Here is an 18,484-nt window from a genome sequence, read left to right as displayed (position 1 = left end):
GACCAGGCCCGTGGTGCTCTACTGTTGACCAGGACCCATAGTGCTCTACTGTTGACCAGGACCCATAATGCACTACTGTTGACCAGGCCCGTGGTGCTCTACTGTTGACCAGGACCCATAATGCACTACTGTTGACCAGGACCCGTAGGGTACTACTGTTGACCAGGACCCGTAGGGTACCGGGTACTACTGTTGACCAGGACCCGTAGGGTACCGGGTACTACTGTTGAACAGGGCCCGTAGGGTACCGGGTACTACTGTTGACCAGGGCCCGTAGGGTACTACTGTTGACCAGGACCCGTAGGGTACTACTGTTGACCAGGACCCGTAGGGTACCGGGTACTACTGTTGAGCAGGGCCCGTAGGGTACTACTGTTGAACAGGGCCCGTAGGGTACTACTGTTGACCAGGACCCGTAGGGTACCGGGTACTACTGTTGAGCAGGGCCCGTAGGGTACTACTGTTGACCAGGGCCCGTAGGGTACTACTGTTGACCAGGGCCCGTAGGGTACTACTGTTGACCAGGGCCCGTAGGGTACTACTGTTGACCAGGGCCCGTAGGGTACCGGGTACTACTGTTGAACAGGGCCCGTAGGGTACTACTGTTGAACAGGGCCCGTAGGGTACTACTGTTGAACAGGGCCCGTAGGGTACTACTGTTGAACAGGGCCCGTAGGGTACTACTGTTGAACAGGGCCCGTAGGGTACTACTGTTGACCAGGACCCGTAGGGTACCGGGTACTACTGTTGACCAGGACCCGTAGGGTACTACTGTTGACCAGGACCCGTAGGGTACTACTGTTGACCAGGACCCGTAGGGTACCGGGTACTACTGTTGACCAGGGCCCGTAGGGTACTACTGTTGACCAGGACCCGTAGGGTACCGGGTACTACTGTTGACCAGGACCCGTAGGGTACTACTGTTGACCAGGACCCGTAGGGTACCGGGTACTACTGTTGACCAGGACCCGTAGGGTACTACTGTTGACCAGGACCCGTAGGGTACCGGGTACTACTGTTGACCAGGGCCCGTAGGGTACTACTGTTGACCAGGACCCGTAGGGTATAGGTGTAGCAAATAGAGTGCCATTTGTGACGCAACCAAGTCAGACACAAAAGATGTCATTATTCCTGGTAGGTGATTATAGATGTATACAAAGTTTTCACGTTGTCATGATGGGGTATTGTGATGTCATGATGGGGTATTGTGATGTCATGATGGGGTATTGTGATGTCATGATGGGGTATTGAATGTATTGAATGATGGGGTATTGCATTTTTTTTATCCATTTTAGAATAAGGCTGTAACTTAACAAAATGTTTAAAAAGTGAACGAGTTAAAACATTTCCGAATGCACTTTATGTATATTATAGACTCCTAAAGATATCACAATTTCTGGTAGGTGACACAGTACCAGTCAAAAGTTTGGACACTCATTCCAGGGTTTTTCTTTATTTGTACTATTTTCTACATTGTAGAATAATAGTGAAGACATCAAAACTATGAAATAACACACATGGAATCATGTAGTAACCAAAAAAAGTGTTAAACAAATCAAAATATATTTTAGATTCATCAAAATAGCCACCCTTTTCCTTGATGACAGCTTTGCACACTCTTGGCATCCTCTCAACCAGCTTCATGAGGTAGTCACCTGGAATGCATTTCAATTAACAGTTGTTCCTTGTTAAAAGTTAATTTGTGGAATATCTTTCCTTAATGCGTTTGAGTCAATCGGTTGTGTTGTGACATGATAGGGGTGGTATGCAGAAAATAGCCCTATTTGGTAAAAGACCAAGTCCATAATATGGCAAGAACAACTCAAATAAGCAAAGAGACATGACAGTCCATCATTACTTTAAGACATGAAGGTCAGTCAATACGGAATTTTTTCAAGAACTTTTCATTTTTCTTCAAGTGCAGTTGCAAAAACCGTCAAGCGCTATGATGAAACTGGCTCTCGTGAGGACCGCCACAGGAAAGAAAGACCCAGAGTTACCTCTGCCGCAGAGGATAAGTTCATTAGAGTTAACTGCACCTCAGATTGCAGCCCAAATAAATGTTTCACAGAGTTCAAGTAACAGACACATCTCAACATCAACTGTTCAGAGGAGACTGTGTGAATCAGGCCTTCATGGTCGAATTGCTGCAAAGAAACTACTACTAAAGGACACCAATAAGAAGAAGAGACTTGCTTGGGCCAAGAAACAGGAGCGATGGACATTAGACCGGAGGAAATCTGTCCATTGGTCTGATGAGTCCAAATTTGATATTTTTGGTTCCAACCGCCGTGCCTTTGTGAGACGCAGAGTAGGTGAACGGATGATCTCAGCATGTGTGGTTCCCACCGTGAAGCATGGAGGAGGAGGTATGGGTGTGGAGGTGCTTTGCTGATGACACTGTGATTTATTTAGAATTCAAGGCACACTTAACCAGCATGGTTACCACAGCATTCTGCAGCCCCCATTCCATCTGGTTTGCGCATAGTGGGACTATCACTTGTTTTTCAACAGGACAATGACCCAACACACCTCCAGGCTGTGTAAGCGCTATTTGACCAAGAAAGAGAGTGGAGTGCTGCGTCAGATGACCTGGCATCCACCATCACCCGACCTCAACCCAATTGTGATGAGTTGGACCGCAGAGTGAAGGAAAAGCAGCCAACAAGTGCTCAGCATATGTGGGAACTCCTTCAAGACTGTTGGAAAAGCATTCCAGGTGAAGCTGGTTGAGATATTACCACAAGTGTGCAAAGCTGTCATCAAAGCAAAGGCTGGCTACTTTGAAGAATCTAAAATATATTTAGATTTGTTTAATTCATCCACATCTGCTTCAGCTGAACTCTGAACGCTCTGCCAGCACGCTGACAGGAAACGTTCCTGAACTCTGAACGCTCTGCCAGCACGCTGACAGAAAACGTTCCTGAACTCTGAACGCTCTGCCAGCACGCTGACAGGAAACGTTCCTGAACTCTGAACGCTCTGCCAGCACACTGACAGGAAACGTTCCTGAACTCTGAACGCTCTGCCAACACGCTGACAGGAAACGTTCCTGAACTCTGAACGCTCTGCCAACACGCTGACAGGAAACGTTCCTGAACTCTGAACGCTCTGCCAGCACGCTGACAGGAAACGTTCCTGAACTCTGAACGCTCCGCCAGCACGCTGACAGGAAACGTTCCTGAACTCTGAACGCTCTGCCAGCACACTGACAGGAAACGTTCCTGAACGCTCTGCCAGCACACTGACAGGAAACGTTCCTGAACTCTGAACGCTCTGCCAGCACATTGACAGGAAACGTTCCTGAACTCTGAACGCTCTGCCAGCACATTGACAGGAAACGTTCCTGAACGCTCTGCCAGCACTCTGACAGGAAACGTTCCTGAACTCTGAACGCTCTGCCAGCACGCTGACAGGAAACGTTCCTGAACTCTGAACGCTCTGCCAGCACGCTGACAGGAAACGTTCCTGAACTCTGAACGCTCTGCCAACACGCTGACAGGAAACGTTCCTGAACTCTGAACGCTCTGCCAGCACACTGACAGGAAACGTTCCTGAACTCTGAGCGCTCTGCCAGCACACTGACAGGAAACGTTCCTGAACGCTCTGCCAGCACACTGACAGGAAACGTTCCTGAACTCTGAACGCTCTGCCAGCACGCTGACAGGAAACGTTCCTGAACTCTGAACGCTCTGCCAGCACGCTGACAGGAAACGTTCCTGAACTCTGAACGCTCTGCCAGCACGCTGACAGGAAACGTTCCTGAACTCTGAACGCTCTGCCAGCACGCTGACAGGAAACGTTCCTGAAATCTGAACGCTCTGCCAGCACGCTGACAGGAAACGTTCCTGAACTCTGAACGCTCTGCCAGCACGCTGACAGGAAACGTTCCTGAACTCTGAACGCCCTGCCAGCACTCTGACAGGAAACGTTCCTGAACTCTGAGCGCTCTGCCAGCACACTGACAGGAAACGTTCCTGAACGCTCTGCCAGCACGCTGACAGGAAACGTTCCTGAACTCTGAACGCTCTGCCAGCACGCTGACAGGAAACGTTCCTGAACTCTGAACGCCCTGCCAGCACTCTGACAGGAAACGTTCCTGAACTCTGAGCGCTCTGCCAGCACACTGACAGGAAACGTTCCTGAACGCTCTGCCAGCACACTGACAGGAAACGTTCCTGAACGCTCTGCCAGCACACTGACAGGAAACGTTCCTGAACTCTGAACGCTCTGCCAGCACATTGACAGGAAACGTTCCTGAACTCTGAACGCTCTGCCAGCACATTGACAGGAAACGTTCCTGAACGCTCTGCCAGCACACTGACAGGAAACGTTCCTGAACGCTCTGCCAGCACACTGACAGGAAACGTTCCTGAACTCTGAACGCTCTGCCAGCACATTGACAGGAAACGTTCCTGAACTCTGAACGCTCTGCCAGCACATTGACAGGAAACGTTCCTGAACGCTCTGCCAGCACTCTGACAGGAAACGTTCCTGAACTCTGAACGCTCTGCCAGCACGCTGACAGGAAACGTTCCTGAACTCTGAACGCTCTGCCAGCACGCTGACAGGAAACGTTCCTGAACTCTGAACGCTCTGCCAACACGCTGACAGGAAACGTTCCTGAACTCTGAACGCTCTGCCAGCACACTGACAGGAAACGTTCCTGAACTCTGAGCGCTCTGCCAGCACACTGACAGGAAACGTTCCTGAACGCTCTGCCAGCACGCTGACAGGAAACGTTCCTGAACTCTGAACGCTCTGCCAGCACACTGACAGGAAACGTTCCTGAACTCTGAACGCTCTGCCAGCACGCTGACAGGAAACGTTCCTGAACTCTGAACGCTCTGCCAGCACGCTGACAGGAAACGTTCCTGAACTCTGAACGCTCTGCCAGCACGCTGACAGGAAACGTTCCTGAACTATGAACGCTCTGCCAGCACGCTGACAGGAAACGTTCCTGAAATCTGAACGCTCTGCCAGCACGCTGACAGGAAACGTTCCTGAACTCTGAACGCTCTGCCAGCACGCTGACAGGAAACGTTCCTGAACTCTGAACGCCCTGCCAGCACTCTGACAGGAAACGTTCCTGAACTCTGAGCGCTCTGCCAGCACACTGACAGGAAACGTTCCTGAACGCTCTGCCAGCACGCTGACAGGAAACGTTCCTGAACTCTGAACGCTCTGCCAGCACGCTGACAGGAAACGTTCCTGAACTCTGAACGCTCTGCCAGCACGCTGACAGGAAACGTTCCTGAACTCTGAACGCTCTGCCAGCACGCTGACAGGAAACGTTCCTGAACTCTGAACGCTCTGCTTCCTGATTCACACTCTAATTTCTGCCTGACATAGAACTCAATGCAATTCAGCGTTGGGTTTCCAAGGCAACCCTTATGCATTGATTACAAGAAGAAGATATCTTCAAGTTCATGATTCAAATCTTCTGTTTTGATTCATTCATGACCTGTCAAAGATCCATCTGTTCCATTCTTCGTGAAGAGACTAGCTAGATACTGTTAGCAGACAGTTCATGATTCACGTGTCAATCATTTTGTTTGTTTGTTGAGTTACCAGACGGTTCATGAATCAATCATGGTGTTTGTTGTTGAGTGACCAGACGGTTCATGAATCAATCATGGTGTTTGTTGTTGAGTTACCAGACGGTTCATGAATCAATCATGGTGTTTGTTGAGTTATCAGACGGTTCATGAATCAATCATGGTGTTTGTTGAGTTATCAGACGGTTCATGAATCAATCATGGTGTTTGTTGAGTTATCAGACGGTTCATGAATCAATCATGGTGTTTGTTGTTGAGTTACCAGACGGTTCATGAATCAATCATGGTGTTTGTTTGTTGAGTTACCAGATACTTCTCTGGTGTGTCCAACCCCTACTCCTCTGCTATATGTGTGTTGAAATGTCTTTCAAACTCTAGTCAATGTCAAATATGTTGTGTGGTTTGTTCTCCATATGTTATCCCCCACTCACCTCTGTAATTATTACAGCGTTCAACAATATAAACGCAACATGTAAACTGTTCCCTGTCATGGTCCCATGTTTCATGAGCTGAAATAAAAGATTATGTCTCTAAAATGCTGTGCACAAATGTGATTACATCCCCGTTAGTGAGTATTTCTCCTTTGCCAAGATATGCCACACCTGTCAGGTAAATGGATTATCAAGAAGCTGATTAAATAGCATGATCATTACACAGGTGCACCTTGTGCTGGGGACACTAAAAAGCCGTTCTAAAATGTGCCGTTTTGTCCCACAACACAACGCCACAGATGTCTCAAGTTGAGGGAGCGTGAAATTGGCATGTTGACTGCAGGAATGTCCACCAGAGCTGTTGCCTGAGAATTTAATGTTCATTTCTCTACCATAAGCCACCTCCAATGTCGTTTTAGAGATTTTGGCAGTACATCCAACCGACCTCACACCACAAGTAAGGCGTGGTGTGGGCGAGCGGTTTGCTGATGTCAATGTTGTGAACAGAGTGCCCCATGGTGGCGGTGGGGTTATGGTTTGGACAGGCTACAGACAACAAACACAATTGCATGTTATCGATGGCAATTTGAATGCACAGAGATACTGTGAGATCCTGAGGCCCATTGTCGTGCCATTCATCCGCCGCCATCACCTCATGTTTCAGCATGATAAAGCACTGCCCCGTGTCATAAGGATCTGTACACAATTCCTGAAAGCTGAAAATGTCCCAGTTCTTCCATGGCCTGCATACTCACCAGACATGTCACCCATTGAGCATGTTTGGGATGCTCTGGATCGACGTGTACGACAGCGTGTTCCAGTTCCCACCAATATCCATCAACTTCACACAGTCATTGAAGAGGAGTGGGACAACATTCCACAGGCCACCAATCAACATCCTGATCAACTCTATGTGAAGGAGATGTGTTGCGCTGCATGAGGCAAACGGTGGCAACACCAGATACTGAATGGTTTTCTGATCCACGGCCCCTACCTTTTTATAAAGGTATCTGTGATCAACAGATTCATATCTGTATTCCCAGTCATGTGGAATCCATAAATTAGGGCCTAATGAATTCATTTAAATTGACTGATTTCCTTTTATATAATCTTTGAAATTGTTGCATGTTACGTTTTTATATTTTTGGTTCAACTTTATGACTTTATTAGCATTGTGATAAATTTAGTGTTTTATAAATTGAGTTGCACTGAGCAGAGAGCAACAACAAAGAGCCTTTCCAGTGTTCTAACCAATTTTAAAATGCCTGTTTTTACAGGAAACTGGCCTCAGGCTACGTTTGCCGTCAGAGGGGAAACAGGAAGCCGACGGGTGTGTACTGCAATTCCAACCTCCCACTTTTTCTACCTGCCTTTTCTTTCCCCGACCAAAGAAGCGCTGGATACACCTCGTCCTGTCTACTTCCTTCACAGCAGGGTAAATGGTGAGTACAGGATGGTTTTTATGCGTCGACGGCGCTTCCTAAGCCAACGTATTCTCAGTATTACTATATATTGTAGGGTTAGAGGTTAGAGGAAATATGTCTTATGCTATGAAACTGAGAGAGCGGTTTTAAAATAACTTCATCAAATGGACAGTATATACCTCTCTCTCTCTCTCGCCAGTCCAATATTCACCGATGCCACACGGATAATTGTAAGAACATAACACTTGAAACCTTAGTAGGAATCTATCCTGAATCTTTGGCTCACAACGGCCATAGTTACTTTCACCATCTTCTTCATTGAAGAGCAAACGTTTTTCTTGTGTGTCATCGACTTGTTTACTCTTGCCATTCGGATGAAAGCTTTTGTCTTATAATATGTTTTGGATTCTTCTGTAAGTAAGGAATATAAAATGTTTAGGAAGCATTCGAACTGCCAAAAGTAGTGCACTATATAGGGAATAGGGTCCTATGTGCTCTGGTCTAAAGTAGTACACTATATAGGGAATAGGGTGCCATTAGTTATACAACCAGCTCCCCCCTGAGTGTATTGGCGTCACCAGGGGGGGTTCTAGTGCTGACTTGTTCCTCACTGTCTCCAGGAATGTGGCCGACAGAGGCCCAGAACACTAGGAAACTATGTATGCCTAGAGAGAGACTAAGAAACTCACCTTGAAAGATCAGGGCCTGTATTCACAAAGATCGGGGCCTGTATTCACACAGATCGGGGCCTGTATTCACACAGATCGGGGCCTGTATTCACACAGATCGGGGCCTGTATTCACACAGATCGGGGCCTGTATTCACACAGATCGGGGCCTGTATTCACAAAGATCGGGGCCTGTATTCACACAGATCGGGGCCTGTATTCACACATATCAGGGTCTGTATTCGCACAGATCGGGGCCTGTATTCACACAGATCGGGGCCTGTATTCACACAGATCGGGGCCTGTATTCACACAGATCGGGGCCTGTATTCACACAGCGTACTGACTAATCTAGGGTCAGTTTGGCCTTTTAGTTCATCATTGTATTGACCAGGGGGCCTGATCCTAAATTAGCACACTTACGCTGAGACTCTTTGTTAACATGGGCCCAATAATAGTTTCTCTCTCTCTATACTCCATGTATCTCTCTCTATACTCCATGTATCTCTCTCTATACTCGTTTACTAGTTGAATATATACAGTTGAAGTCGGAAGTTGACATACACTTAGGTTGGAGTCATTAACTCGTTTTTCAACCACTTCACAAATTTCTTGTTACCAAACTATTGTTTTGGCAAGTCAGTTAGGACATTTATTTTGTGCATGACAAGTCATTTTTCCAACAATTGTTTACAGACAGATTATTTCACTTATAATTCACTGTATCACAATTCCAGTGGGTCAGAAGTTTACATACACTAAGTTCACTGTGCCTTTAAACAGCTTGGAAAATTCCAGAAAATGATGTCATGGCTTTAGAAGCTTCTGATAGGCTAATTGACATCATATCATACTGTATCACAATTCCAGTGAGTCAGAAGTTTAGGGCTCCTTTTTTCTCAATTTCCGCCTGACTGACGTGCCCAGGGTAAACTGCCTGTTGTGCAGGCCCTGAAGCCAGGATATGCATATGATTGGTACCATTGGATAGAAAACACTTTGAAGTTTGTAAAAATATAAACATAATGTAGGAGACTATAACACAATAGATATGGTAGGAGAAAATCCAAAGAAAAACCAACCGGAAATGTTTCTTTTTTGAGAGACCATGCTCTTACAATGGAAAGTATAGGGGCATTCTGAATTCTAGCTCCCAGGATGCAAATCCTATGGCTTCCACAGGGTGTCAGCAGTCTATGTTCAAGGTTTCAGGCTTGTAACTTCCAAAACGAATAAGACATCTGAGTTTTAGTACAGGGACACAGTCTTGGAAATTCGTGTTTGGGCGCACGATGAAGACAAGATGCACCTGCTAAAATCGGTTTCCTATTGAACATACTTCTTTCCGTAAGAAATATTATAGTTTGATTACATTTTAGGGTGTCTGAGGAGTAAATAGAAACGTATTTTGACTTGTTGAAACAAAGTTTAGGGGTAGATTTTCAGATTCCTTTCTCTGCAAGTTGAACGAGTGGAATAATCAAATCGATGGCGCCAACTAAAGACTTTTTGGGATATAAAAAATGATGTTATCTAACAAAACGACACTACTTGTTATAGCTGGGACCCTTTGGATGACAAATCAAAGGAATATCTTCAAAAAGTAAGTGAATATTTAATTGCCATTTGTGAATTTATGAAACCTGTGCAGGTGGAAAAATATTTTGATGTGTGGCATCCTCAAACAATCGCATGGTATTCTTTCACTGTAATAGCTACTGTAAATTGGACAGTGCAGTTAGATTAACAAGAATTTAAGCTTTCAACCGATATAAGACACTTCTATGTACCTAAATGTTTAATATCCATAATTTTTATGATTATTTATTTGAATTGCGCGCACTCCAGTTTCACCGGAAGTTGTCCCGCTAGCGGGACGCCTAACCCTTTCAAACAGCTTGGAAAATTCCAGAAAATTGTCATGGCTTTGGGAGCTTCTGTCAATTGGAGGTGTACCTGTGGATGTATTTCAAGGCCTACCTTCAAACTCAGTGCCTCTTTGCTTGAAATCATGGGAAAATCAGCCAAGACCTAAGAAAAAAATTGTAGACCTCCACAAGTCTGGTTCATCCTTGGGAGCAATTTCCAAACGCCTGAAGGTACTGCAGCGTGTCATCGGTGACTCGGACTCACCTTCCTGTGACTTGTATTTGCACTTAGACTGGATGGGCTACTATGGTCAGCAGAATATTAGCAGCACTGGGTTTGCAGAGCAGTGAGGGGTTTTGTTGTCTAGCTAGCAGTGTGAAGGACTAGCCTCAGCAGTCAGACTGTGATCTGCAGAGCAGTGAGGGTTTTGTTGTCTAGCTAGCAGTGTGAAGGACTAGCCTCAGCAGTCAGACTGTGATCTGCAGAGCAGTGAGGGTTTTGTTGTCTAGCTAGCAGTGTGAAGGACTAGCCTCAGCAGTCAGACAGGGATCTGCAGAGCAGTGAGGGTTTTGTTGTCTAGCTAGCAGTGTGAAGGACTAGCCTCAGCAGTCAGACTGTGATCTGCAGAGAAACACGTGATGAGTGCCAGGCTCCGGTTCCGGTTTTCAGTAGTTCATTGTTTGTTTTTCCATGTAGCTGTGTAGTTAACCTGTCTAGGATGAGGGTGCCGCTAGCGGCACTCCCCCCCCACCCCCACTGAAAAGGCAGAGCCGCGAAATTCAAAAAAATTATTTTTTTAAAATATTTAACTTTCACACATTAAAGTCCAATACAGCTAATGAAAGACACAGATCTTGTGAATCCAGCCAACATGTCCGATTTTTTAAATGTTTTACAGGGAAGACACAATATGTAAAGATGTAAATCTATTACCTAAAAACACATTAGCATAATCCACCATCTTTTATTTGTCCACCAACACCAGTAGCTATCACCAATTCGGCTAAACTAAGATATTTATAGCCCCTAACCAAGAAAAAAACTGATCAGATGACAGTCTGATAACATATTTATGGTATGGGATAGGTTTTGTTAGAAAAATGTGTATATTTCAGGTAGATGGCATAGGTTACAATTGCACCCACCGTCACAAATGGACTAGAATAACTACATAGAGCAACGTGTTTACCTACTTACTAATCATCAAACATTTCGTAAAAATACACAGCATACACTAATCGAAAGACACAGATCCTGTGAATACAGACAATATTTCAGATTTTCTAAGTGTCTTACAGCGAAAACACAATAAATCGTTATATTAGCATAGCACATAGCACATAGCAGCCCAGCATTGATTCTAGCCAAAGTGAGCGATAACGTCAACATCGCCAAAATATATTAATTTTTTCACTAACCTTCTCAGAATTCTTCAGATGACACTCCTGTAACATCATATTACACAATCCATATAGAGTTTGATCGAAAATGTGCATATTTAGCCACCAAAATCATGGTTAGACAATGTGAAATGTAGCCCAGCTGGTGAGAAAATGTCCGTGCGCCATATTAGACAGTGATCTACTCTTATACATAAATACTCATAAACGTGACTAAAAAATATAGGGTGGACAGGGATTGATAGACAATTTAATTCTTAATACAATCGCGGAATTACATTTTTTAAATTATCCTTACTTTTCAATACAGTTTGCGCCAAGCGAAGCTACGTCAAAAAACATGGCGTCCTAAGCCACTAACATTTTTCGACAGAAACACGATTTATCATAATAAAAATGTCCTACTTTGAGCTGTTCTTCCATCAGTATCTTGGGCAAAGGATCCTTTCTTGGGTCTAATCGTCTTTTGGTGGAAAGCTGTCCTCTTGCCATGTGGAAATGCCAACTGCGTTCGGGATGAACTGGAAGCGTGCCCAGCAATTCACAGCGTTTCAGAAATAAATGTCCCAAAATCGCACTAAACGGATATAAATTGCTATAAAACGCTTTAGATTAACTACCTTATGATGTTTTTAACTCCTATAACGAGTCTTAACATGACCGGAGAAAGATTACTCCCAACACTAATGCTTGGAACAGGTGCGGGTCGGTGTCCTCCACGCGCATAACGCAGCTCCAAAAGACTTACTAGCTACAGGGTTTTTTAATTTATAGTGCCTGTGAACGCGCAATCGACCCCATTCAAATCGTCATCACCTAAAGGCATCCAGGGGAAGACGTAAGCAGTGTCCGTATACTCATAGCAATAACTGTGGCCTTTTAACTGACTCCAGATCAGGGGCCAACATTTCTGAAATCTGACTCCATGTCAGGGAAATTGCTGTAGAATGGGTTCTGTTCCACTTAGAGACAAAATTTCAACTCCTATAGAAACTATAGACTGTTTTCTATCCAATAATAATAATAATATGCATATTGTACGATCAAGAATTTTGTGGGAAGCCGTTTCAAAAATTACACGATTAGCATAAATAGTGACAACAGCGCCCCCAGCCTCAACAGGTTAACTTCTGGAACAACACACTAGTTTTACAACAACAACAACAACAAAAAAGAAGGAAATGATTGAGTATTTAACCTTTTTTTAGCATCAGCCCTCTGCCTAACTCTGCCTAATTCTCACTTGAAACATCGTTTTTGTGTTTAATAGGATAAATGTCACATTCTGTGTTTCATCTGACGACAGATCTGTTTTTGCAATTTTCATTCTACAACGTTTCAGATTCAGATATGATAATTTATCACAAACTAGTTTGGATTTTAGTGAACTACTTTAGTTCAGTTAACTCTATTTTTCTTAAGGGTAGCTTTAATGTTGCTTAACCTTTTTTCCAGTGTGATGTAATTGGTAGCTTGGTGAACTTATATTTTCAGAGTAGCTTCCCCAACTCTGCACATCGCGTTCCCTGTAACCAGTAGTCACCAGCCTACTATTTAGCTTTGCCTGGTTAAGAAACACAAACTGCTTTACGAAATTGAAAACAATAGTATTGTCTAGCTATCGTCTGTCTGTCCCCTTGAGTATTGAAAAGTAGGCCATCTTTGAATGTGTTGTCTCACTCTATCCTCCCACTTCCCCGTCTCCCTTTTAGTTTTCACTCTGGAACAAAACAAAAACTAGGCCTCTTTTGCAGCGTCAAGCCAGCAGCATGCCTACCTCCTGTCGTCACTTACTTTCAGATATATTCATAGATCTTTATTGATGAAGATGCATTGGGTGCCGTTTGAAGAGTAAATGATGTGTGTACAAAATCTATCCGATAAGCAGGGTCCAGGCCTGGTCACCTGCCCTCCAGTGGTGACCACCAATCAAATCCAGTCAAATGTCATTGTATTGTCGTGTGCTTCTCACACAGTGCAATGACAACATAATAATCAAATAAGTAACATAGGGAATCAATGAAATAAGTGACATTGTTTATTTAGTCTTTTTATATATATATATATATATATTTACAAAATCAATTACAAGAGGCATGCAGATCAAAGAAAATAAGATGTAAATAAAACAAATAAAAAGTGAGTCTACAGTTATATAGTATACATTGTTTTCCCATGTTCATAGTGCGTGGAATGACTTCAGTGGCGTAGCAGCATAGAATGGGTGGCTGTCGGGGGGGGGGGGGGGGGGGGCGATACACAGAACCTTAAGTGACATATTCATTTGACAGAGGTCATGAACTGCCCATTTGATCGGCACGGCAACAGGACCATGTTTTCAAAACAAGTGTTTCTGTGCTCATGTCAGTATTACACCGGTGAGCTAATGTAACAGTATAACTTTAGTACGTTCCCTCGCCCCGACACGGGCGCGAACCAGGGACCCTCTGCATACATCAACAACTGACACCCACGAAGCGTCGTTACCCATCGCTCCACAAAAGCCGCGGCCCTTGCAGAGCAAGGGGCAACACTACTTCTAGGTTTCAGAGCAAGTGACGTAACTGATTGAAACGCTACTAGCGCGTACCCGCTAACTAGCTAGCCATTTACACTGACACAGAGAGCACCACAGTCTGGTCCAGCCCAGCTAGCCATTTCACATCCGTTACACTAACGGCTATAGAAATCAGGGATGGAGACAGCCATTCATATGTAGAGGTCTATAGAGCCTGTGTTGAACACATCACCTGGTGTTACGTTGGGCACCTACTGACCCCCCCCCCCCCCCCCCCACAATTTTTTTTTTTCATTTCTCAATGACTTGGATTACTAAATAAAACAGATTTCAGGAAATACAGGCAGGCACCACATTACAACAAGACTAAACAGCTCCATCAAGATGGTCTTGTAAGTATAAAAGCAAAGCTTCTTTTCATATAATAAAAACAGCTGGGAAAAGGTAGTGGAATGGGATCAAGAATCCAATACTTTATCTTGTACGCAGAACAAAACGATCACATGACTGTGGAAGCACCTCCTCTATGAGCATGACTCAGGCTGTTTTGAGAAGGTTTGAATACTAAGCAGCCTGACCTACACATAGTGTGAAGTACAATACCAACATAACTACTGTAGTAGGTCAAAGCTGTGTGCTGGAAAAACCTTGCGTGGCTGGAATAAGGCATTGTGGTACTTATGTGAATTTCCTTTATTTTTCGGGTCCAGACCAATGCCTACTTTTTACTTTTAACATTGTTTTTAAAATATACTGTACATTGGTAGTGCAGTAAGGTAACATAACTATTGCATTGGTCTGGTAGACAAAAGTACTTTCATTGTGTAACAATTTACTAATAACTAGTAAGTGTGGTAGGGTGCAGTAGTGACCCCCAGGGTTCATCTGTTGGAACAGATGGTCTTATCTGGGCAAAGTGAATGTAACGTTACATCCATGGCTTTCACATCCACATGGAGCTGTGGTAAATACAAGGCTGGGGACTGGCCATTGCCCTAATTAGGGGGCTCATGAGTGGCGCAGCAGTCTAAGGCACTGCATCTCAGTGCTAGAGGTGTCACTGCATCTCAGTGCTAGAGGTGTCACTGCATCTCAGTGCTAGAGGTGTCACTGCATCTCAGTGCTAGAGGTGTCACTGCATCTCAGTGCTAGAGGTGTCACTGCATCTCAGTGCTAGAGGTGTCACTGCATCTCAGTGCTAGAGGTGTCACTGGTTTGATTCCAGGCTGTATCAAGTAGCTAGCTAAGCTATGGGGTAGGGACATCCCAAGGATTCAGGATTGCACGGACACTAGTCTCTCCGTGCATGATTCAAAATCCAGGCTAGTGAATTGGTGCTCCGTCTATCTATACCAACAGAATGGGTGCCGCTAGTGTATTAATGTTCGGTGGTGATAAAAATATATACTGTACCAATGACTGTAGATAAATATCAAACAATTAAACTAGTCTAGGTGTTACATTTTCTTTTCCAGAAGTTACTGGCTACCTATCAACTATTAAAGACAGGTTTGAAAAATAGTTGGTGGATGGGAACAATGATAACATCCCTGTTGAGGCTTTTCGGCTTCTTCTGTGGTGTTTGAGAGGTGCCGCTGTACATAGTGATCAACACTTCTTCTGTGGTGTTTAAGAGGTGCCGCTGTACATAGTGATCAACACTTCTTCTGTGGTGTTTAAGAGGTGCCGCTGTACATAGTGATCAACACTTCTTCTGTGGTGTTTAAGAGGTGCCGCTGTACATAGTGATCAACACTTCTTCTGTGGTGTTTTAAGAGGTGCCGCTGTACATAGTGATCAACACTTCTTCAAGAGGGTGAGGCGATTTAGGGAGTGGCGTTTATTGCTATAAAGGAACAACAAAACAGCTTGCAGCCTCTGGCTGGCTGTGGTTAGCTGTAAAGTGGCAGGCCGATTTTGAGATTAGAGACATTCCTTGCAATTGTCTTTTCAAATTAACTCATGCCTAGATAACAGAGGTAACCAAATATGTTAAAAAATAAAAAAAAATGAATCATTTGTTTTTGCTTTGTGCACATAAACCAATATTAATGTGGTATATTTTGTTTAAACTCAGACCCAGTGACTCAGACTTGAGCACTTGGACTTCAGCCATAGGGACTTGACTCGGATTAGAGCACAGGAGACTTGGGACTAGACTCAGACTCAAGGTTTAGTGACTCGACTACAACACTGGTTTGTTAATTCGTAAAAATCTAAATAACTTCACAGATCTTCATTGTAAAGGGTTTAAACACTGTTTCCCATGCTTGTTCAATGAACCATAAACATGCACCTGTGGACACTAACAGCTTACTGACGGTAGGCAATTAAGGTCACAGTTATGAAAACTTAGGACACTAAAGAGGCCTTTCTACTGACTTTGAAAAACACCAAAAGAAAGATGCCCAGGGTCCCTGCTCATCTGCGTGAACGTGCCTTAGGCATGCTGCAAGGAGGCATGAGGACTGCAGATGTGGCCAGGGCAATAAATTGCAATGTTCATATGTTGAGACACCTAAGACAGTGCTACAGGGAGACAGAATGGACAGCTGATCGTCCTCGCAGTGGCAGACCACGTGTAACAACACCTGCACAGGATCAGTACATCCGAACATCACACCTGTGGGACAGGTACAGGATGCCAACAACAACTGCCCGAGTTACACCAGGAACGCACAATCCCTCCATCAGTGCTCAGACTGTCCGCAATAGGCTGAGAGGCTGGACTGAGGGCTTGTAGGCCTGTTGTAAGGCAGGTCCTCACCAGACATCACCGGCAACAACGTTGCTTATGGGCACAAACCCACCGTCCCTGGACCAGACAGGACTGGCAAAAAGTGCTCTTCACTGACGATTCGTGGTTTTGTCTCACCAGGGGTGATGGTCGGATTTGCGTTTATCGTCGAAGAAATGAGCGTTACACCGAGGCCTGTACTCTGGAGCGGGATCGATTTGGAGGTGGAGGGTCCGTCATGGTCTGGGGCGGTGTGTCACAGCATCATCAGACTGAGCTTGTTGTCATTGCAGGCAATCTCAACGCTGTGCGTTACAGGGAAGACATCCTCCTCCCTCATGTGGTACCCTTCCTGCAGGCTCATCCTGACATGACCCTCCAGCATGACAATGCCACCAGCCATACTGCTCGTTCTGTGCGTGATTTCCTGCAAAACAGGAATGTCAGTGTTCTGCCATGGCCAGCGAAGAGCCCGGATCTCAATCCCATTGAGCACGTCTGGGACCTGTTGGATCGGAGGGTGAGAGCTAGGGCCATTCCCCCCAGATGGTTGCAGGTGCCTTGGTGGAAGAGTGGGGTAACATCTCACAGCAAGAACTGGCAAATCTGGTGCAGTCCATGAGGAGGAGGTGCACTGCAGTACTTAATGCAGCTGGTGGCCACAGCAGATACTGACTGTTACTTTTGATATTGACCCCCCCCTTTGTTCAGGGACACATTATTCCATGTCTGTTAGTCACATGTCTGTGGAACTTGTTCAGTTTATGTCTCAGTTGTTGAATCTTGTTATGTTTATACAAATATTTACACATGTTAAGTTTTCTGAAAATAAACGCAGTTGACATTTCTTTACATATCAGGGATTGGCTGTTTGCGAACGATTCGTTCTTTTTGAACGACTCTTTTTACTGATTCGAGAGTCATGATTTTTCTGAGTGACCTGTTCATTTTAGTCGTTAGTTTGACCTGCTAGTGCAGGGGTGTCAAACTCAAATACCCAGTGGGCCAAAATGTAAAACCTGAACAAAGTCGCGGGCCAACATTGAACAAATGAACCTTTTAATATGGACCCAAACAAGTTTTGCTTTAACATTGAATATGGAACAAGCATCGCTTATTACCATACAATATATAATTTAATAGTGGAGACATGCAAAATCGAATTTTAAAAGAAAAAACACATCAATGGCATTAATTTATTAAATAAATAAAATTTAAATAAAAATCGTATGCCTCTTTTCTATTTGCAGCCTTCTGATTTAAATACCAAAATAAACTTTGGTCCACTGGCTAATAATTTTACAAATAAAATGATAATAAATCAATCAACCATTCAAGCCCATGCCTTGTAGCAAGAAAAAGTGCACAAAGAAAACGTTAATTATTGATCACACTGATCTAATCTGATGTGCCCAAGCCAGATACCTGACATCTCTTCTTGGATGCTAGTTCATCAATGTCTGGGCTCAGGCTCTGAGCTGAAGAAATCTACTGTGTTCCTGCTCAGGCTCACGTTTGAAAATGCTTACTTTTTCTCTGGGCATACGAGGTCACAAACTTTCATCATGCACTTTTTCACGAACTCTCGCTCATTAAAGGGCCGGGCTGATTTTGCGATCTCTGCTGCCACTATATAACTAGCCTTTACAGCAGCCTCACTTTGTGATGTGGCTTTTTTGAACATATTCTGTTGTGAAACCAAACTTCTTTTCATCTCCTCTACTTTCTGGCTCCTTTGAGTCATGTCCAGGTCATGGTGTTTCGTTTCATAGTGTCGTCTAATGTTGTACTCCTTACTTACAGCCACGTTGACTCCACAAACAAGACAAACAGGTTTGTCTTTTACATATGTAAACAGATATTCTGCCTCCCACTTGTCC

General features: G+C 44.4%; 1 protein-coding gene across 1 annotated transcript in view; it reads left to right on the top strand.

The window, feature by feature from the left end:
* The first annotated feature begins 7,271 nt into the window (after window positions 1-7,271).
* Window positions 7,272-18,484, top strand: part of LOC129828553 (uncharacterized) — a 29,570-nt gene continuing 18,357 nt past the window's right edge. The window contains exon 1 of the mRNA XM_055889574.1: window positions 7,272-7,431. Within this exon, the coding sequence (XP_055745549.1) occupies window positions 7,429-7,431 (3 nt within the window). The 5' untranslated portion in view covers window positions 7,272-7,428. The remainder of the gene's footprint in view (window positions 7,432-18,484) is intronic.

Source organism: Salvelinus fontinalis, chromosome 30, assembly GCF_029448725.1.
Source record: "Salvelinus fontinalis isolate EN_2023a chromosome 30, ASM2944872v1, whole genome shotgun sequence".
Taxonomy (NCBI): domain Eukaryota; kingdom Metazoa; phylum Chordata; class Actinopteri; order Salmoniformes; family Salmonidae; genus Salvelinus; species Salvelinus fontinalis.
This window is presented reverse-complemented; position numbering and strand designations above follow the sequence as displayed.